At 39.6% G+C, this 22,120-nt stretch overlaps 1 protein-coding gene across 5 annotated transcripts in view; it reads left to right on the forward strand.

The window, feature by feature from the left end:
• RNF182 (ring finger protein 182) overlaps positions 1–5,210 on the forward strand; it is a 32,257-nt gene extending 27,047 nt beyond the window's left edge. For 3 of the 5 annotated variants that reach the window (XM_027451251.3, XM_027451252.3, XM_027451250.3), the window contains one exon: positions 1,979–5,210. In XM_027451251.3, the coding sequence (XP_027307052.1) occupies positions 2,215–2,952 (738 nt within the window). In that variant the 5' untranslated portion in view covers positions 1,979–2,214 and the 3' untranslated portion in view covers positions 2,953–5,210. Of the gene's footprint in view, positions 1–908; positions 964–1,978 lie in introns of those variants that run through there. The other 2 variants (XM_072033326.1, XM_027451253.3) reach the window with 2 other exon arrangements.
• The last annotated feature ends 16,910 nt before the right edge of the window (positions 5,211–22,120 follow it).

The following is a 22,120-nucleotide window of genomic DNA, read 5'->3' on the forward strand; positions in this document are numbered from 1 at the left end:
AAAAGTTATCTAAAAGATGATATTTGGAATGAAATAAAAAGGGTAGTGGAATGAAGAAGGAATCCTGAAGTGTAACGAAGGATAAAGGATAGGTTATAAGAACAGTAGGAGACGTACTTTTTGTCTTGTGGAAGATATTTACACTCTGAAAGTTATGGATCAACCTTCTTGTGTTTGCATTGCCTAATTTGTGGAGCACACTACAAATATAGTCACAGTATGAATAAGAAAAACAGTGGTGAGGCAGAGATGGAAACTAAAAGCACTAAAATAAGATGGAAGAGGCAGGAAAAAAAAATGAATGGGGTGGGGGTGATGTCTGTTATAAATTCTTACAGAAATATGTTTTTTCTTCACTATGTTGTCTTTTTTTTTTTTTTCCTCATCATTGCAATGTCTGTAGTGTTAACATCTTTGTTTTAAAATCCAGGAGGTGTGTTTTAAAAATTCAGTCACTAATAGACCTAATATTGTGCAGAGCATTAAGAGACAGAATGGCAAATACTCCAAGCACCGTAAAAACAAAAAGCCCATGAAAGAAATTTTACTATACATTGTGGTTGACAGGTAAAATGCATTGATGAAAGGAGTCTATGGCTTGAAAGAAGGAACTTTTTGCCTTGTAGGAGTGAGTAAAAATTTACTAAGGAAGATATAAGTTATACCGAAAGGAACCAAATGTTTACTAAAACCAAGAGTCAAGAAACAAGTTTATTGAAAGAGAGCCACTTCTTTCATATTGCATGTGCCTGCAGTTTACTGGTAATACAAGAGGCAGTTGGGCCCAGGTGCTGACCCATTGCTAGGGCAAGTTTCTTGCTACGAAGAGTAGCCTGGCGGTGAAGGAGAGAGCTTGAAAGCCTGCAAAATTGCAGTGCCACACCCGTCTTTGTGAGGAAGCATCTGCTGGAATCTGGGAGAATTTTATATCCTCTGGCAGACATCACCATTTTGTGACTGCTGGTAATTATAGCTCCCCGTAGCCCTGGCTAATGTTTTGTTTTTAATACACGGATTATTTCCTGAAGTCACGAAAATGTGTGGTTACATAATACAACAAAACATTTGTTACGGGAGGCTGATGTGTCTGGTGGCAAAAACACTGCACAGGATGGGAGTGCAGCGGAGCAAGCATGCCACAGGCCACTCCTTAGCGGAGGTGTGAAACAGCTGTCACAGCCATAAAACTCTTGGAAGCCAGTACATCTGGAAAATGCCCTTGAGAGACACGTTAGCCTTCACCCTAGCGTTTTCATGGTCTCTGATCGGCTCTGTGTTTAGCAGTTATGTGAATAGACAGAAAAAGGAGTTGTTCCTCAAGCAGAAAAATTAATAAAGCCTGATTGTTTACAAATTTGACATACCTCCCCATATACTTCTTTACAAATAGCTACAGTCCTTTTCTGGGTCCCCTTCTCCCCCTAAAACTCTTCATTGCTCCAGAGTATCACCAGTTTCCTCCTGTGTTGCACTCTCTGCTTGAACATCAGGCAGCACGTGGCCTGCTCAGAGCAGAAGCTGGCTGTGTGCTGACTGACCATTGCCCTCCGGGAAGAGTGATTGTTATAAACCTCTCCTCCTTCCCCTACTCAACTGCTGGTGTTCACTACTTTTTTAGAAACTTAATTATCTTCACTACTGCTGCACCTCCACCAATTTGTTTGAAATTGGACAGCAGGTTCAAAAGTTATAGAGAAAGACAAAAAGCACCAGAGGCTAGGTCTCATTTCCTTAGGAAACCAGGGTTTAAACAAGCAGTCACAGGTCTGTAATTAGATTGCATCTTCTGCTGAGAATTTCATGGGCTGAGGGAATCAAAGTTACTCACAGAGAAGTTTTATCAGCATGACTGCCACATAGGTCTCATATGCCATAGAAAAAAAATATGCTGTGGAGCTATTTTTAGCAAAGGAAGCTAAGCTTGTAAAAAGTATAACCTCCTTGTTTCACCTGCTTTTTCCTTTTTTTATTCCCACAGAAATTCCATGTTGTCTTTTTCAGATGGATGCCTGGCTAAGAGAGGACATACAGTACAGAATCTCTAGCAGAAGCTGAAAATGGATGACTTCTACTGATGCTTTTTGATAGCTTCATCTCCTCTTTCCCTGTTTGAGATGGGTGATACGATCATCAGGAAAAAGTTCTAAATAAGCCTGAGTGAAATCTTTTATCCCTTGACTCCTCTTTCCACAAATCTACAAATCACCAGAAGAAATGACCAGTCAGCTACCGGAGGAGTCTGTGGAGACCCAGAGCTCAGATGAGCTTGAGTGCAAGATCTGCTACAACCGCTACAACCTGAGACAGAGAAAACCAAAAGTGCTGGAGTGTTGTCACAGAGTGTGTGCCAAATGCCTTTGCAAGATCATAGACTTTGGTGATTCTCCTCAAGGAGTCATAGTGTGCCCATTTTGCAGGTTCGAAACGTGCCTGCCAGATGATGAGGTTAGTAGTCTTCCTGATGACAATAACATCCTTCTGAATTTAGCTTGCGGGGGAAAGGGAAAGAAGTGCCTACCAGACAACCCAACAGAACTGTTGCTGACTCCCAAAAGGTTGGCATCTCTGGTCAGCCCTTCTCACACTTCTTCTAATTGCCTGGTTATAACAATTATGGAAGTACAAAGAGAAAGTCCCCAGACTCTGAGCTCGACGCCCGTGGTGGAATTTTACAGGCCTACAAGTTTTGACTCTGTTGCAACCGTGTCCCACAACTGGACAGTGTGGAACTGCACATCTTTGCTCTTCCAGACCTCAATTCGGGTGCTAGTTTGGTTGCTAGGTTTGCTGTACTTTAGTTCCTTGCCTTTAGGGATTTACTTACTGGTATCTAAGAAAGTCACCCTTGGGGTTGTCTTTGTAAGCCTTGTTCCTTCGAGCCTTGTTATTCTCATGGTTTATGGATTTTGCCAGTGTGTTTGCCATGAATTTCTAGACTGCATGTCTTCTTGATAACAAATACAGTGAAATAAGATGCATTGCCATGTGTAGCATAGTTGATTTAGCCTGTCTCTGTATTCTTATTTATTCTTATTGTTGTCCATACCACTAAATGGAAGCAGTGACCCATACTACGCAGTTCTTTTTTATTTGATTATTTATTGGTTTTTGTTTTATGTTTTAGCTAAGTAATGGGCATAAAATTTACATGCTGATTTTAATGGGCTGGGTTGTAGAAAGACATAAAAGAAATTTGGTGCCTGCTCCTGCTGCCACTGTTCAGATGAGTAACTCTTTGCTTTGTATTGGCTTGATCATGTAAGTTAAAGCTGCAGGATCTGCCATAGAAGAAATTAGTACAACAGGCACCTTCCAGTTCAGAGTACAGCATCTCTTAACGCAAAGCATCTCATGCTCTGGAATATCTGTCATTTCTGGTAGCAAATGAAATCACTTTGCTAGTTAACACTAGATGAAAAATAGCTTACCATTTCTTTTTCCAGTTCTTGTTACAGCAAATATATTTGAGGGATGCCCAGTGGTCAAAGATTTTTTGTGTTCTGAGACATGAGGAACCTTTTTTTTTTTTTTCCCCATGCTAAAAATGTGTCTCCAAAACACTTTCCCCAAACAGAAGCCCACTTTACTTGTCCTGTAGTTGCAGCTTCATCTGAGAAGCTCCTGCTAATGAGTACTTTCAGGGACCCAGCCACACATTTGCTCTCTTTTAGGGGTGCTTTTTAAGTGTGCATATGCCTTAGGTTTTTTTGAGGGTTCAGAGATATGCAGACTTCTCCATCTGTGTTCCATAATGATTACCCTCCCTCCCAGCATTTCCACCACCACATGACATTTCTGACCCTTTAGCCCTTGTAATAGGTTTTCTGACCAATTTCATGCGTAACTACTTTTGGGTAGTTAATATGGAAAGTTTCCCTTACATGACTTCAGCTGTCACAATAGATCTTAATTCCTGATCACTAGGAAATGAACCTGCAATGACTAATACACATTTCAGAAAAAAATCTGACATGGTTAAGGTGGTGTTTTGTTTGTTTTTGTTGTTTTGTTTGCTTTCTGAGCTCACAGAATGGGCACTGTAAGGAGGTTACTATGACTTTTGGGAGGATTCTGTTTAGTGCGCTGTCCTTCATAATGTTAAATACCCTGAACTCCCTCTGCCACCCTTGTGAGCTGACAGCACCCTAGATATGGCAATTAGCCTGACTGGACTAGTTGAGTTCAGAAGAATTACTGATGATTTACCATTCCACAAATACAATGAGGCCCTGTGAGGTTTGCCTGTATGTTGCATGGTTTAGGCTACTTTTTCCAACTACTGGAAGGGCGCAAAAATAAGAAATGTTTAATTTTTGTGTGTGTAACTAGGTCTAGTCAACACCACAGCTGCAACCTCATTTTTCTGAGCACAGCAGGGTGAAAACTGAGAAGAAGCAGTTGATCAGTGCAAGCACAGCTTTTGGATCAGGCGCAAGATTTAGTAATCTCAAGGCAGTGTAAGAGGGAGACGGGTTGGCTGCGTGAAGACTGAATGTATGGCCTAACAATATATTCACAGAGCAAACTGACTTTGGTAAAAATGAGAAATGCCAACGGGAAAAGGAGATTATAAGTGGTTGTTGTGTCTATCAATGGGATTTGAAGTCAAGTTGGTCCAATTTTTGTAGATGGTACAGATGGTGTCTACGGTTTCATTCCTATTGAAATCATGGGGAAAATGTGGAAATGTGAAGGTCCTGCTTTTCTTGACACTCGAGTTTATAATAGTGCATATATATGTGTGTGTATGTATATATAGACACATATGTAAGAAGAAAACATATAGCAAAATAATAGTTTTCAAGTGTGTGGAGTTACAGAGCTGTGTACTGAATGATGAAAGGAAATGTTTCAGACTTTTCTGTAATCACTTGATAACAATTAGAACTAAAATACTTTCAGAATTCCTAGAAATGACTATTCCGAAGTAATTGTTTTTAATGTTTGTTGTAAAGCACATATGGTTAGAAGAGCTGTCATCTCCGATCCAGGTATACTGCAAGGTTTGACTCGTCTATGAACTCATAAATTTTAAATATCCAATAACAATCATGTCAAAAAAGCAAGAAAGATAGAAATCTATGTGATTTAATAGTACTTCATAACTTTGGGAGAAGATGTATTTGTAGTGTTAGGGCTTTATGTATTTTAGGGTTTGTTCAATTTGTCTGAATATAATATCTCTAATAAAGGGCTGGCTAATACAGGAAGTAGGTTTTGCAAATGTGTGATGTATCTGTATTGCCTCTGTACAACGTGTCTGCAGTGCTACCTGTTGTCTTTTTTCCTTTTTTTTTTTTTATTCCATTTGATTATGATTATTTTAGCTCCATCATCAGATATTTTGTACTCTGTTTTAAAACAGAGCCTAATCTTGGCAGGATTGCAGTGGTTACATATCACAGCACAAATAAATACACTCATTATTATACTTCACTATTTTTAAGACTGCCACCCAGTTAAATTTATGCTGTTATTTTGGACCGTGCTGCAATACTAATCCACTCAAAAATGTGAGTGCAGGAAAACATACTGATTGTGTAGCTGTTCCATTGCTCAGCCAGAGCACGTTATTAAAGCTTTGGTCTCATAAAATTCCTGTATGACTTATAATATGGCCGTCGAGAATTGCCAGGAGGTCTAAATCTCAATTATTTGTAGAAAAGACGTGAAAAGATATTGCTGTGAGGCTGAGGCTAGGAGAACTTCAGCTATTACTATTTAACTGTTTGCATTCTCTGCCACCCTTAAGACTCAGAAGCGAAAACTCATGACCTGTGTCCTCTGCGGTGGAGTAGCTCTGCTGAAGTCTGTATAACTGGGGCTAGAACCGAACCCTGCCCACCAGTGTTTCCTTCCCTTTCTGTGGCTTTTTGCTCTCCGTGGACAGTTATGTCTCCTGTGATGGTAAAATCCCGCTACATTTATGCCAAGAGAATCCTCTTGGAGTAGGATCCTGTTCCTGCACTGCCCAGAGACGTGACTCAACAAGGGACAAAGTGTTATAAATTCATTACCACAGGACTATATGACCCCAAATAAGGTGTTTGTTACCACAGGATTATTTTACCCTAAAAGGTGTGTGTTATTTTGTTTTATTTTGTTTTTCAATTCCTACTTACCTTACCCTGTGAATACAGACTGCACCCTCACCAGCTGCCGGTTTATGGCACAATATAGCGGTATAGGCCGAGGGCTGGGGCTGAACGATGCAGAAGCAGTCACGGGGCACAGCATCAGGAGGATGTTGAGGTGGACCTTCCTCTGAGCAGGACCTCGTGAGGGACGAAGCTCTCCTGCAAACACGGCCTGAGCCCAGGACATGAAAAACGGTGACCAGAAAGTGTGTTACGTGCGGAGCAGGCTGCAGGGAGCAAATGGGACGGTGCAGGAACGTCAGGGCTGTGACTTACGGGGCAGCAGGCTGTGGGTTTAGGGTCAGCTGTGGGGATTAAGAGGGACTGTGGGACCAGGGTGCGGAGTCCCAGGGCTGAGGCTGTGGAGCTGTGAAAAGCAGAGAGGGGCAGAGGATGTGCTTTAAAGGATTTAGGGATAGAGCTGCCAATACAGTTAAAAGTTTTTCATACTGACCCTTTTATTTTTCAAGTTCATTTGGTAATTAAAAGTTATTTGGTACTGCTCCACCGGTTGAATATTTTCATTTTCCAAATGCCAAAATATTGGCCTTTGTAATTAAAAAAGATCCTTAGATTTGGACACAGGCTCTCTATGATGTTAACAACTTAAAGCTTTGTTCTTGTGAACACAATTGACCAAAATAAGGACTGGTGTCTTTGATTTAGCTGCATTGTGAGCTTTGTCCTACTACACTTGACTATATGCCTGCAAAACAGTATATGCTTATATAAAACACAATAAAATAGGTGAAATCTTGTCCAAATAATGCAATCAGCAAACTACAGGGCTGCCAGCATTTTATGATGCATCCAAAAATAGACACTCTTCCCCATGGGCTCTATCATCTAAAGATAGCAATGGGTCCAGCAGCACGTAGCCAGAGAGACAAGTACAGAAGAGGAGAGCACAGCTTTCCATCTAAAAGGCTATGGATCACCTTAACAAGAGGAAGGGGAGCTGAGAAGATTCACAGGAGAGCAGCTGATGGGTTTGAGGGACCTGCTTGTGATTAGGGTGTGGATTGCAGCCAGGGTGTGAGTCAATGGGGTGCAGGGGAGAAATGGCAGCAGATTATTGAAACAGTTTTGATGTCAAAGCAGGCCGAACACATGGCTACATCCTGCCTTCTCCTGGCTGGTCAGAAATGACTGCAAGACCACCCCACACCTGAAGACCACCACAACCTGACACCCTCCCCTGCCTTTCCTCTGTGGCAGCTCACGGCGGTTGTGGATCTTGATTTCTGGTACAGCAGGTGTAAGCCACGATTTCATCTTCCTGCGGGGCTGACGGGTAAAAGTCCACAGCGTTCTGCTCTCAAACTGGTTCATTTTAATCGTCATAAATTTTCTCAGATTTTGTTGCAGGATTTCTTCATATTTTTTATAAAGCAAAACAGTGCAGTTTATTTAAATGGAGCAATGCCTTCAAGCAGGAAAAAAAACGGGGCAAGAAGAAGAACTGAGAATTGTGAAATCATTTTAGGACATTCAAAGTGATGGAAAGAGGCTTCTGAGAGTCAACTTTTACTTTCATGCAAGCAGATTAGATGTTATCCTTTGAGTGACATCAGTAAATATTTAGTGCTGGAAAGTCCTCATGGAGTTTTTAAGTCTGTCAGACCTTCAGCACAAAACCTCTGCTTTCCGCACAGCACCATTCTCTGCCTTTTGCATCACTCCGCCTTGTCAAAAGTTGAAGCTTCACTTTTTAAACAGTTCTGTCATGGAGGATAAATCCCCAGCACAGGGATGCTAAATCATCTTTCTAGAGACGTGTGTGGCAGTAACAAAGCTTTCAGTGCTAGACCTTAAACAAAGGGAAGTCATCTCGCAGCTTGAATTGGTAGCATAAATTTCATTTTGAATCAAGTTTCATTGTTCTTGGCAACGCTACAACTAAAATCATTTTATTGTATTTCTGCCTCTTGCTTGTGTTATATGAATGTGGTTTGCATTTAAAAATATATTAAATCATAAAAATCAGAGATGGGTGGAAAAAAAAAGCCTAAGAAGTCATTTTATCCATTTCCTCTCTCCCTGTAGAAAGGACTGCTTTCTCTAGGCTGGTTTTAAATATCTCAAGTGATGAGGCCTCCACCCCTTCCCTTAAGGGACTTTTCAGCCATTTAATAGACATCTTTGTTAGGAAACATGTTCTTTGTACTGAGCCTGTTTTTTTTTTTTCTTCTTCTTCATTTTTTTTTTCCCTTCTGCATCATGTAGTTCCTTTATGCTGTGCCCACTGTTTTAACTTCTGTGAAATCTGTGAAATGTATCGTATTTCTCTCTTTCATACCACAGCTGAATAATTCATAATCATTGTTGTTCAAGCAGTGTAAGAGATAAGCAACCAGTTGCTGAACAGCTAATAATGCTTCCCTGGGACGGCATGCCATGTATCAGTAAACATTTCCTGGCAACTCCTGGCTGACACTTCTTTCTACAGTAGGGAGTGAAAAATGTCAAGCGAAACTTGAAGAAATGCGTCTTCCCAAGGGCATCCACGGCAATCTTACTGGCATTTCAAGAGGTGCTGAGGCAAGCAGCCTACTTCTTTAGATAGAGCTTTTCTTTCTAAAAGTGGATGATTTTAAATTTAAAAAAAAATATGTTTTTAAAAAGCATTTAAAAGTCCTTTTCGCAAGGAAACCTCTATGTGAGAACCACACTATATCAAAACTCTTAACTTGTTGGGAGACAAGACTGTATTGATTGCCACTCACTGCGGAGCAGTTTTTGCTGACAGCTTTGCTCAGATGAAAAATTGAATTCAGTGTTAAGGAGAACAGTTTGAAAAGATGCCTTTGCAACTGTGTCTCTGGAATCAGATCTGTGCATGAAAATGTGACTCATCTTGACAACAGAAACATTACGTTGCCAATTTAATTACTGCATCCTAGATAACGCTCTGCCTATCTCTAACGACTGGAAGGAGCAGTGTGACTAAGGAAGCCCTAGGTGGACAGGTGTTCTTCATGGGATTTTTGCATTCAAAAGACACTAACTTAAAAAAAAGAAGTAGGATGCTTCATGAACAGACGCTGATCCTGGGTCAGGTGAATGATCTGCTGATTCAAGAAAGGTCTCTGACAGTGGCTGGTGGTGGACACATGCAAAAAATACTAGCAGCAGCCCCCATGGACAGTGAGCTTCCAATATAGCTCCTTACTCATGGCAACGTGTGGTTTGGAGACCTCTCAAGATGGAGCTTAGCCAGTGCCTGTGGGTTTGATTCTTGCCTTTGGATTTCTGTGAATTCCTTTAAATGCTGTTTTTAACCCATTTATATTTTTGGTGTCCATGAAGTCCTGCAGCAGTGAGTTGCATAATTTAATTACATGCTATGTGGAAAAAGTCTATTTTGTCTTTAATGCTCCTAAGATGCTAGCTGTGCGTCCTCAACTTTTTGCTCTTACAAAAACCAGTTCCAAGGGGTGATTACGCATTGTTCGTTTCCTCTGTGCCATTTCTATAAATTATCCTAGAAATATTTCCCTAGAAATGTTAATGTCATGATTTTATCCTTAGTGCTTCTCAGGCTGTCTCTTTTCCAATCTGGAGGTCCTAGCCAGTTTGACTTCCCGATATACAATACAGAAGCCTTTCCATACCTGGCACCAGTCATTGTGCTTGCCTGAACCTGTACTGAACCTTTTCTAGTGCTGATTTCTTTGCTTCAAGGTGGGGAGAAGCCCTCAGAAACAGGTTCTGAAGGCAATTAGCGTCATTTGTTAATAAGCCTGAGACGTCTGTACTGCATTCTACTCGCTCTGTTTACACAGCCCAGCTCAACTGGGTGCAGGAGACAGCAGACTCCAGGAGAATGCTTAATTTCATTTTGGCACAGGCTGTACAGGTTTTAGCTGTATTAAATACATGGCCTGATGCTGTTGGGCTGAGCAGCCCCTCATGGGCAAGCGCTGTGCCGTGCCTTCTCTGCTACACAGGCACGCCTACCTCACCCACATGCTTCACCCATCCTAAACTACCACCTAGAGCTTTACATTGCAGTGATTGTTTTGTTTTGTTAAATACCTTTTACTTAATCTTTTATTTCCTCAAGGCTTGAACCCTAATCTGTGTCCATGGCTGAGATGGTGGAGGTGGCAGGAACAGAAAACACTGTTTAGAAATTAAACCCATTATATTTGGTCCTTCGTATTGCCAGTTAGGGTAAAAGTTAGGGATCCATTCCTTCAGCTCCCAGGGATGTTAGGGGCTGAGCAGCTCTGTGTGATGGGCCCTAGGGAAGGTCTAGTTATCCTTGCAGCCTCCAGAGAACTTCCTTACAACGATGCTCTTTACACTGATGTTTTATCTTTATTCCTGCTTTTACTTAGAAAAACTGAGTGATAGTTTAAAAATGAACAAATAAATAAATAAAAATTCCATTAAAACTAGATAGGACTCATATCTAGTTTTCCTCATATCTAGTTTTGCCCCTTTGCTCATAGGGCTGAGCAAAGAATAAAATTCTGAGCACAAAACTTCAGGAACTTCATGAGCTTCCAGGGTCAGCTGCAAATCTGTTTGTTTGTTCTGGTAATAAAGCACCAATAGCTAAATAAAACCAGGTCAGCAAAGATGTAAAAACCACGCAGGCAGTCAAGAAAGCTTTGCAAGTAGGTCCTGAAAGTGAGGGCTACAAACAACTGGGTGTAACCTGACAGGAGACTGCAGGCATCAAGTGCAATGACAGGCAGGGCGTGTGCGGGCTCCAGTGAAATATTGACACACTGCAGTGTGTAACTTGTGGTCCGGCTCTGGAAATTGAGAAAGCAAAATGTTTAAATGTATTTTGCTTTAATGTATGCTTTGACTCCTAGAACCCTCCTTTTTAAGTTGCAGATCAGCTTGAGGTTTACCAAATGTAAAACATAACTTGAATTTTATGGGAAGGGTGTGATTGGTGTAAGTTTGCCTTCTATGCTTGTGTTTTTTAGTTTTATGAAGAAAAGTCATAATGTGGGGGGCTTTCTTTTATTAATTTTTATTTCAGGAGTGGAACAATGAAATACAATGTAATCTTTCAGACACAGAAACTATAACTTGAAAGTAAATGGCAAAAGTATAACTCCCTATCTGAAATAATGAAGCACTAATGTAAAATGCAATTGTTTCACTCAATAAAAGTTTAATTTTTCAGTACAGGTTTGTCATGACAAGCATATTTCTTAATGCCTGGATTTGGACATCTTTCACTGCTGTTATTCATTAGATCAGTTTAAAAAACAGATTAAAGGTGGGAATCACGCAGCTGCGATATGCGGTCTTTTAGTAGGGAGTAGAATAGGGAGATGTATTCATATGATGAGTGAGCCTGCAGGAAGATCCCAGTGGTTCTGAACAAGCCCTGAGTTGCTAGATTAAGCATTACACTTAGACCTGATTGAATACTCTGTACAATTAATTTAGATTTTACCTTCTCCCGCTTGCAGAACATTGTCCCAGAAGTCACTGCTTACTTAAAAAAATATGTTATATTTTTATTTCTCTACCTCGATAAATCTTTGAAAATTCTCCTTGATGGAGGGATGACAAATGCTTGCAATTTGAATGACATTGTGGATTACAGCTAGTTAAAAAACTGGGCTGGTGCATCTTCAGCAGCATGTGACACAAATGCTGGCAATGCCCAGGCATTTATACACAGATTTCAAATTTGTCTGGAAGATGAGCATAAATGAAGATGTGTAGGGTTGGGGAAAATCAGTCTGAAACATCAATGATCATACTTAAAGGAAAAAAAAAATGCAATTTTGATGCATTTGATCCCAGGCTTCTGGAAAGCTGGATATTTACACCCAAGATCCTCAAAGGATGACCAACAAAATGGAGATCAGAACAGGTGCCAAGCAGGACTACCCACAGCAATATCCCAGCCAGGTTTGCAGCCAATATCTGCATTATCCCACCTGTCATTTGGGGTGTGCATATTGAATGTGAACATACTGATCCCAATGTCATTTTGTGTTTGAGTTGTTGAAAAATTCCATATTCTTTATGGTACAGGAAAAAGGCCAAGGTGAAGGTAAAAGCATAAATGGAAAAATCTACTAGAAAAAAAATGCACTGTAAGAGTTGCATGCTCCTGAAAAGTCACCTAAGATATTTACTAACCAATTGCTTCAGCAGCAAAAGAATTTTTCTATTGACAAGTGGTGTTTTTTTGTTTTGTGTTGTTGTTGTTGTTTTTTTTTCAACTGCTGCCAAGCACAAATCAAGGGATGTTTACTTCAGAGCATTTGTCTGACAGAGAAGGATTGTTTCTGACAAGTACTGTATCTTGTATTAAGAAATCAGTCAAAACAAGAATGTGAAAATTACTTTTTAAAAGTTATTTAAAGCCACCATGCTGGGTCTCAAACATCTGAGGATACAGTGAGGGCAGATCTGGCTGGTCTGAAAAAAATACATCAATGAAAGCGGCAATATATTTGCTTCTTTTAAGTTCCTGAAGTGAGGGAAATTCTTCTGGGTCTGTGGATCCATGGATTTTTGCACAGGGAAAACAGCTCAGTCCTTAAAATGGGCAACGAATGTTTTCCCCTGACTCCTGTATAGACACCCCGAACAGTAAGACAGCATGACTGTGCAAAAAACATTGATAGATTCATTATCTACAGGCATGTCACAATCAGCTCCTTTATTTCCACCATCAAATATGAGAAGGATTACACAGAAAAGGGAAAAAATGGAAGATCAAAGCAATGTTCTTAGTGTATTTTAAATCCTTTTGAGTTAACAATTTATCTCCTCTATGTAACAAATGGTAAATCAAAAATGCTTCAGGCATGTCATTTTTTATTTCCACTTTACACAGGCTTTTTAACATATATGAATATGATTGTTAAGAGATTTCCATGAGTATTTTTCCTTCCAATGCCTTTTTGCAAGGCTTTGCCTTCACATTCCTCTAGGTGTCAAAAGCTTTGGTAGCCCCCTGTGCTGGAAGCTCCTGCCATCAGCCCCACTCCAGCACTTGTGAACCAGATATGACAGCTCATCTTTGGTGAGCAGAGACAAAGACGGAAGCAGCAATACACTGAGCCATGGTATGGGGGAATTCTTCAGGGGAATGATGTGGGGTAGCATGAAGGGAGAAAATATTGAAAGTAGCATGCCGTGAATGCAGGTATGGGTGCAAAAAACCACTCTGGTGCCCATCATTGTAGGGTTCCAGGATGGAGAATCCTGGGCCACAGGTGGGGAATAGAGCTGCCTTGGGCACCCAAGGAAGGCCTTGGGTGGGAAGGTGTATATCTGTATATATACATATGTATATGCATATGTGTATGGGTATATTTATGTTACCGCAGTCTTTTTTTTTTTTTGCTAGTTTGTTTTTTGCTAGTTTACTATTCTCTGATGAATTCCTTGGATGCCTGTTACATTTGATGGGCAAAATTAGTGATTACATCCACATTCCCTGCCACCTCTAGGAACAACAGCAGTGTGTGTTGGTCAGAGGGATTGAAGGCCTGTAGTGAGATCTAGAAAAGGGCTGGAAACAAAAGTCACCCGTGATGGGGAGAATCCCTTGGGGTCAGCATTCCCCTCTGCGATATTTCCTTGAGTATGGGGTTTACTACGTGAGCTTGTCATTGGTCTCTAGCTGTCTTTGTTTCAAAGAGCTCCCTTTTCTCTTCAAATTTACTGTTTAGCTTCTATAAGAACAGTGTTAAATCTTCTCTGTTAAGACTTGCCATCTTTATTTATTTATTTATTTACTAACACAGCTAACACAATGGTCTAAAAGGGCAGAAAATTCACAGTCTTGTAGACACCAAATCAGTCCTGAATCTTCACATCTCCATATAAGACCTGACCAGTACAGGTTGTCTTCCTCTTACTGGGTCTGGTTTGGAGAGAGTATGTTTTACATTATAACATTGCTATTAAGCAAGTGTTCAGGTAATTTCTCTTTACAGAGATGTGGATTTAAACAGCAGCTTCAGACTGTTTTTGATCCGGGACATAGAAGATAATCTGACCAGATTTCCCTACTGGCATTTAGTGTCTCTAAGCCATTTGAGCAGCTAGTAGCAGGGGAAAAAATAATAATTAAAACTCTGCTAGCAATTGTGTTTGTGGATAATGTAAACGCTTCCTCTGTCACCTTCTGAGTGTTTGTGACACTGAACCATTAATTATAGTCTTGTATAATCTTGAACTAGTCATTTGGTGTAATCTAATTCTTCAAACTGTTTTTTTATTTTTATTTTACTAAACTCTGAGGTTGCATAAGCTTTTCATTAGTATTAGTCAATGTTGACATCAAAATTATCACAGAATGATAGAATCATAAAATCACTTAGGTTGGAGAAGACCTCTAAGATCATCAAATCTGACCTTACAATTAGCAAGTAATTTTAGCACAATATGCTAATGTGCAAATAGAATGCTTCTTAATGAGTCTTTGGGGATTTTTTTGATCATGACTTTTTTTTCCTCTTAAAAGTACAGAAGCAATACAAAGCATCTTTACCTTCTACAGGTGCTAGCTGCCCTCATGTTTACTTAGAGTATTCTGCTGTGATTCTGCAGCAGCACAATGCAATCTTCCCAGTTCAAGCAATAAAGAAATTAAGTAAGCTGTCATAATATTATGATAAGACAGATCTGTCCACAGTTCATTTGCTTTTTACAATTCATCCTCAAATGTTATATGGAACATGTAAAAAACAAAATGTTTTTGACAAGAAATGCAGATGATTTTGGAGTCCTTTGTTAGCGTGAATGATGTTAACAGGAATAGGTGTAAATCATTGATACGTTGCTGCTCATTATGGAGATCTTTAAAGATAGTAATAAACACTCCTAGAGCACTTAGCATTGTTTAATTCAGTTCAGATAGAAATCAACCCATAGATTTCTGTGATGTTCTGCCTTAGGTGCTTAAAATGAAAATGATAGAGAACCAGGAGCTGAACAAAAGACTGCTACCTAAGCTCTCCTAGTCCTGAAAGCCTGAAGATTGCAGATTATTACAGTGCTTAAATAATAGGGATATTTTCGATAAATCATTCTTTTACATCACTAAAGAGCTACAGATCAAAAAGCAGGGGATGGACAGTTTAGTCTGTCTGTATTACTTTTTTAGTTTCGTTTAGTTTTGTCTGTCTGAATTACTAAAAATATTACTATTTTTATATCTTTGTTTTCCCAAAATAGGCTCTAATTTTTTCATGAAATGTTCCTGCCTTTGCCCCGATACTTCTGAATTCATTTTATTTCTCAGGTTTTTTTTCTGGATCTTTCCACATCGGACTCATAGGATATAAACACTGCAAGATGCCATAGTGCCTCTTTCTATCCAGAACACATAATCAATATAATTCTTGTGGAAGAATGTATTTTCCATCCTAAAGTGAATGAGAGAATGATAAATAGGATTAAAAAAACCTTCCAGCTAAGAGTGAATAAGAAAGGCAGTTTGAGCTAGGTTTCCTTACATGTTTGCAGCTCCCTCAGGAGTGAAGAGGAACAGATTGACATTATCAACAGCAGAGTCTGCTCCCATTTCCATTCAGTGTTTATAGCAGTTATCACAAATGGGTTCTGGGCACTGACGTTTGTTCAATGACAAAATATATAATCCAAAGGTACAGGTACTACTGAAATAAAGCACAGTTTATCTAAAGTACATGCATACATCATTGGAAAATACTGATTGCGAGATTTCTGTTTGGATGCTATAAATGTCATTAGACCAGTTTCTGTGTGTCCTCCAGGAAGAGAATTCACTGTAGTGCTTTGAATCTTCCCAGGCATTAATCTATCACAAGATAGATTAGTCTAGAGGTAAATTCATCTTGTATTTCAGATTCCCAGCTCCTCTACCTTTATTTCTGTTTGAGCTACTGTCTTTTTAAAACCTTATGGAAATCGATCACATGGCAAAGAACCCCAAACCAGCAGAAACTTCTGCAGTAATAAAGATGGTACTCTCAGGAGCACTTGAATGCTGCAGAAAGAGGTGGTGCATGGTGAAGAAGCTCCACTTGATGTGAACAGAAGCACTCTGAGACAAAGAAACAACTGCTAGAAGAAACCACTGGCAGTATCTCACAGCCCTGCACATAAACACCTGACTAAAAGCTAAGCAAAATGCTGCAGGTAGGCAGGAGTTTGAACAGTGGTTGAATGAGGATCTAAAAAGCAACAACAACAACAAAAACTTGTTTCTTAAACAGAAGAGGAAACATTTCCTATAAAGACCATGGTAAAATCTGTGCAATTAGTTTCTCTGCACAGATGCTACTCAACTGAATTCAGATTAGGGAAGTAAAAATTCCTGTGCTTGCTAGGATTCATCTTGTTTGGAAATATAATCTTCAAATTTGAGGTATAATCTCCAAATGTAGATGATCAAACAACAGCATGATTTAACTGGTAGATGCATCAAAAGAACCGACTCAGAGGCTTTAATGCACACGTTGCTTAAAAGCCACTTAATGCAACGTGGTAATTCTGCTCTTTGTAAACACTTCTTCACCTTATCTGAAGCTTCCTTTTTGTGTCTTGAGCAGTGCACATTACTCATTCATAAGGGGCTCAAATTCCAAGTTCTCAGTTTCTGATTTCCCTGTGTGAATGGCTTACACACTCAGCTCCTTCCTATTCGGGATGAGGATGAGACAATACTGTGTACATAAGGATATTATGAACATATTCATGTTGCAAAGTGTTGTTTTTTTATTATTCTGAGACATCTGCAGAAAGCACTTTTAAAGTATTTTAAGTCTAAAACCTTATTTATGAACTGTGGAAAAGAATTACGTTTTTCCCCTAGGTAATTGGTTCTATGTGTGAAAATTGCTGTTCCCATTTCTAATGGTCTTAATGGACAAATATCTTTTCCTCCTGATAATTATTCATTGTAAACAGAGCTTCCTAGCGCATCTGAGAAGAGAAAACAAGCGTGTACCAGATGTTAGTCACATTATTTGATGCATTATTGTTAGGTACTTGGATATTGTGTTGATGACTGCAGTATGAAAACCTACACAGAATAGAAACTAGCAACCACAAAGCTTTCAATCTGAAGTGAAAATAGGATTAAATTGTCCAACTGTGCAGCACTGGTATTCTGTTTTCTCGTATGTAATCTGATAGGCTTTGCATTGTTCTCTGGAATACTTCGTTGGGCCAAATTCATTCTTAGTGTAACTCCATTGACTTTAATAGACTCATACAAGAGCTTAGTTTGGTCTATTGTATGTCAGATGTTTTATGCATGCAGCAGCATTTCTGGGAGAAGGTTACTTAAGGATAAAAATGTTATCTTTGTTTTCTGGTCCATCTTCTAGCTGAGACCCAGGAAAGCAAAATGAAAATGTCAACAAGTTAATTTCCAGTTGCTCAGGAGAAGAGGGTTAAATATTTTTTTTTAAATAGTATTTTTTTTTCCATAGTTTGTTGAGAAGCATTTTTGTGATGTTGGAGGAAAAGCTGTTTTGTGTTGTTTTTGTTTTTTGTTGTTGTTTATCCTATATTTAATTCATTTCTATATTCATGATTAAAAAGCTTCAGTCAGCTACAAAGACTAATTAGGCTATGCTATAACAAGGATTACTGAACTATAATTATTATTTATTCGAATCAGTGGAAGAATTACTGAAGCTTAGGTTAAAGACAATAGAAGCTAATGGAGAAAGAAGCAAAGGAGGCCAGTAGTGATTTCAACTGCATATTGTCAACCACCCAAGCAGTACAAAAGTAGCCCTCTAATTGACACCCTGAAATAGGGGCCTGCTGATATTTCCTCATGAGTCATTCATTTTGATCATATTTTTAAACACAACCTCTTTCTAAAGAAATATCCTCGGAAGAAGTATATGTAGGGTACGAGCACTAGTATTATTGGCTGATTGATGAAAGAAAAAGCTACAGAGATATATTTGCCTACTATTCGCACTGGATTTAAAATGTGGCATTTTTTGCTCATTCTCTACTTGATTGCTGCAAATACCCGTGGCTTTTCCTCTGCAGTTTTAACCCAGCAGTCGCTTCTGAGCTACTACTAAAACCCAGTTCCAGTGGCATTTTTATTGCAACTAAAAGTTTCAGCAACTCCAAAACAAAGCAGTGCTCACCTGAACTGCCTTTCTACCTAAGGGCCTCATTCCCCTCATCTCCTCCGCTCCACGTCTTCCAGCTGAGGAACTCATTGGGGCTGGTGCAATCTACAAGCAAATAATGGTGCCATGCAGCGTTTTCATCTAGCCTGATCTAGAGATCATAGAACCATAGAATCGTTTAAACTGGAAAAGATTCTTCAGATCATCAAGGCCAACCATCAATCAACTTGACCTATCAAGTCCTATCACTAAGCCATGTCCCTAAGCATTACGTCCACAGATTTCTGGACTACCTCCAGGGATGTCAACTCTACCACCTCCCTGGGCAGCCTGTTCCAGGGCCTAACCACCCTTCCAGTGAAGAAATTCTTCCTGATATCCAGTCTAAACCTCCCCAGTGCACCTTGAAGCCATTGTCTTGCATCCTATCACTTGTAACCTGAGGAAAAGAGACCAACACCCTCCACATGGCAACCTCCTTTCAGGCAGTTGTAGAGAGCGATGAGGTCTCTCCTCAGCCTCCTCTTCTCCAGACTAAATTGCCCCAGTTTCCTCAGCCACTCCTCATAAGTCTTGTTTTCTAGTTGCTTAAGCAGTTTTATTGTTCTTCTCTGGAATAAACCTCTGACATAAACTAGCTGGTGCAGAATTTCTGAATCAACAGTCCAGATTTGTCTTATTCTGATCTAGAATGACTAGATTAACTTTTTGATTGAGTTAAAATAAATAAATAAATAAATAAAAAGGTTTCATTTCTGGTCAATACAGAAATATTTCCATTTCTTGCCAACTGAGATGAGGGAAAAAAAAAAAAAAAAAAAAAAAAAAAAAAAAGAGCTTTTGTGCAAATTGTCTTTGCTTTTACATGCCACTTAGGAATTTAGGGGTGCTGGTAGCACAGAGAGAAGAGGCTGGAGTTTGAAACAGCAGCCTTTTAAAGCTGCCACTTCCTTTCCAAGCCTTCCTTGCTCTCCAGGCTCTCAGCTACCAGGCCTGTGTCCTTGCTGTCCTCTTAAACTGATTCCCCCAAAGTCACAGGAGGTAAGGAATGTAGGGCATGGGGAGAGGGGTGTTATTTCCAGCAGTTATGTCCCACCTGTGCAGCTGGGGGAGCCAATGGTAGGTGTGACTGTGTCATTTTATCAATTCATTTTTCTTTGCCAAGGATAACCAATATGTAAAATCACACCATAGTTTGTTTGTTTTTTCCAGTAAAGACCCTGAAGTTTCCTGCTCACCTACAAATATGAGAGGTGGCACTTGCCACAGGGATCCATGAGCTAAAAGCTTTTCTCTCAATAAAAGCAGAGCTGTCACTTTTGGGCTAGTGAAACCTTGGGGCCCCACCACTACTGCTGATCTCCAACACTGACGTGATGAGATTTGAGAGAAGCATCTTTTCTCCTTCACCTCCAGAAACAGGTGTCCATGGAGCCCATTTATCGGAGCTCTGCAGTGCCTTCACTACTAGCCTGGCAATCGATAACCATTTCCTTGCTCTCATCAGTGTGTCACCTTCAGCTCAGACCTGATGATACAGGTAGCAGCTGATAAAAGTTAATATCCAGATGGATGATATGTATTGAAAACACAATTTCATATTGTTACTTTCATATAATGTGACTGATTTTTTTGTGTCTGAGCTCCAAAGTGCTGCAACAAAGATTCAGTTTTGCTACATAATCTTCTTATTTGTTTTCTAAATCTTTCATTCAGATTTATGCAGATGTTCAGTCTGCAGCTATGCAAAATTTCAGATGCTTGTAGACATACAAAACATGCTCACAAGTGTTTACATAAGCAAAATCCCCTAGCAATGCTGACTTAAAAACCTGTGCTGAGTGTCCCTGCTTCATCTCTGCATAGTCGGCTGATTAGCATTTGGTTTTTAACTTACCTCTTCAAAGTACAGTAAGTGTACAGCTTGAGTCTTCTTAAGCACTTAGGAATGTACACACAGTAGCTGAAATGGAAGCTTAGATGTCATAGCATGGTTCCCATCTGTCCTTGAGCCTGCGTAAAAAGAAAGTGCTGATACACACTGCTGTGCTCTGAAAAATGCTCCTGGGTCCTACTGGCATACATTGCTCCGTTTCGACCACTACTGTATATAAAAGCCCCTTGGAGCAAAGACATCCTTTTTATTTTTGTGTAGTACTTAGCATCGTAATGTCCTGGTTTGTGGCTAGGACCCTGAGATGCAATGGGAATAGAAAAAATGTCATAATAAAGGCACTTGGAAAATTCTGCTCTGCTGGCTTTCTCTTGCTGGAATTTGGCTTTGCTCTTAATGAGGTCATGTGAAAGAAGCATTTATTTATTTATTCATTATTTTTGCATATGTACAAAAGGGTTCTGGAAGTGCACCCTCAGCACCTTTTACACAGCTACAAATTATCTTTATAAAAATAACACTCCACCAAAGTGCAGAGCAACCACTCAAAATAAGTAGTTAAAAATACATTTGGCAAATGAAAAGCTGGAATCACATTGCTATATCAGTGAGATTTCGTCCCTATCACAGTCCTCCCTAGGGAAAAATGAGGGTCTTTACACTGAACCCATAAAATCAGCAGGGACTGATTTCTAAAAGAGCTAAATCAGCTTTTAGACTGTGAGACATTGATGAATTCCAGGGCCTGAAGGCCAACCTAAACTCTATGCAAGAATCTGGGATTTCAGGTGACTTTCTTGGCACTGCAAAGAGAGGTGTGTGAGACAACGATTGTGAGACATGGCTATCCTGGGTTCCTATCAATCAATGAACTACATCTGTTCTTCCAGCTATTTGTGTCTCCACTATTATATCAAAATAAGAGAACCAGACTCACACTGGATATGAAATATTTGATCATTTTCCCATCAACAGCTCTGGAAGAAAGTAGAGACAACAAAAAGTATTGGTTCATTAGTAGGTTAGGGTCTCTCCTAGGATAGAAATGATAGCCATCTGTTCCTGTTGCATCTCAAAATGTTTTTTTGTTTATTGTTTTTTTCTTTTTTTTTTTCTTTTCTTGTTTTAATGATAAGAAAAATCCAAATACTTTATAGAAGTAGTTCTGCTGAAAGTTTTAAAATAACTTCTGTGTGATGTTTTTTTGTGAACCCAGCATTGCAGTCTGGAAAGATGTAATGGCTTAGTCATGCAGGCAGATTAGTTTTGTTTGGCATTGCAAATTGAGTTATGTTCTTTAGGAGGGGTGTTCAGTTTATTTTGGTTTAGCTTTAAGTATAAAATATCTTTTTACCTTTTTTTTTTTTTTTTTCTTTTAAATGCATCCATATCTGTCTCACTTTGTGGTGTGATTCACCAGATGTCGTAAGCTACATCAGGATGCACTCAGCCTGGATTTCAGAGACGATGCTCAGCAGGACAACCCAGGCAGAGCTATTACTGATGCTGGTGGCTCCACTGCATCCTTTCAAGGTTGTGGATATCAGCAGTGATGGTATGAGAGGTATGGTCATGGGAGTTATGGCAATGGGAGCTGGGAGCACTTGACAGGTCCGAAATTCCCACACCTGGAACCTGCTCCAGTAGTGAATCAGTGCTCAGAAATGGAATAGGGTCCCATTTAAATGGTAAGAAGCTGAAGGAACTCAGACAGGGTTTAAAAGATTTAATGTCTGGGCTTGACATTCCTCCAGGAGAAAAATATATATAGCAAAAAAAATAAATAAAAATCAAACTTTTTTAGCCATACACAATAACCCTAACAGTGGGCTGACTTAAGCATATAATGAGTTTGTACTTGGCCTAGTGAACTCCGGGGATTTGTACTTATTGATAAAAATATCAAAACATCAAAAAAGAAGTCATTCACTATGATGTGGGGGCTCTACATCTGTAATATGGGGATAATAATTATATTGCCCTTTCTCACAGTGATGCCAAAA

The sequence above is a fragment of the Anas platyrhynchos genome, chromosome 2 (assembly GCF_047663525.1).
Source record: "Anas platyrhynchos isolate ZD024472 breed Pekin duck chromosome 2, IASCAAS_PekinDuck_T2T, whole genome shotgun sequence".
Taxonomy (NCBI): domain Eukaryota; kingdom Metazoa; phylum Chordata; class Aves; order Anseriformes; family Anatidae; genus Anas; species Anas platyrhynchos.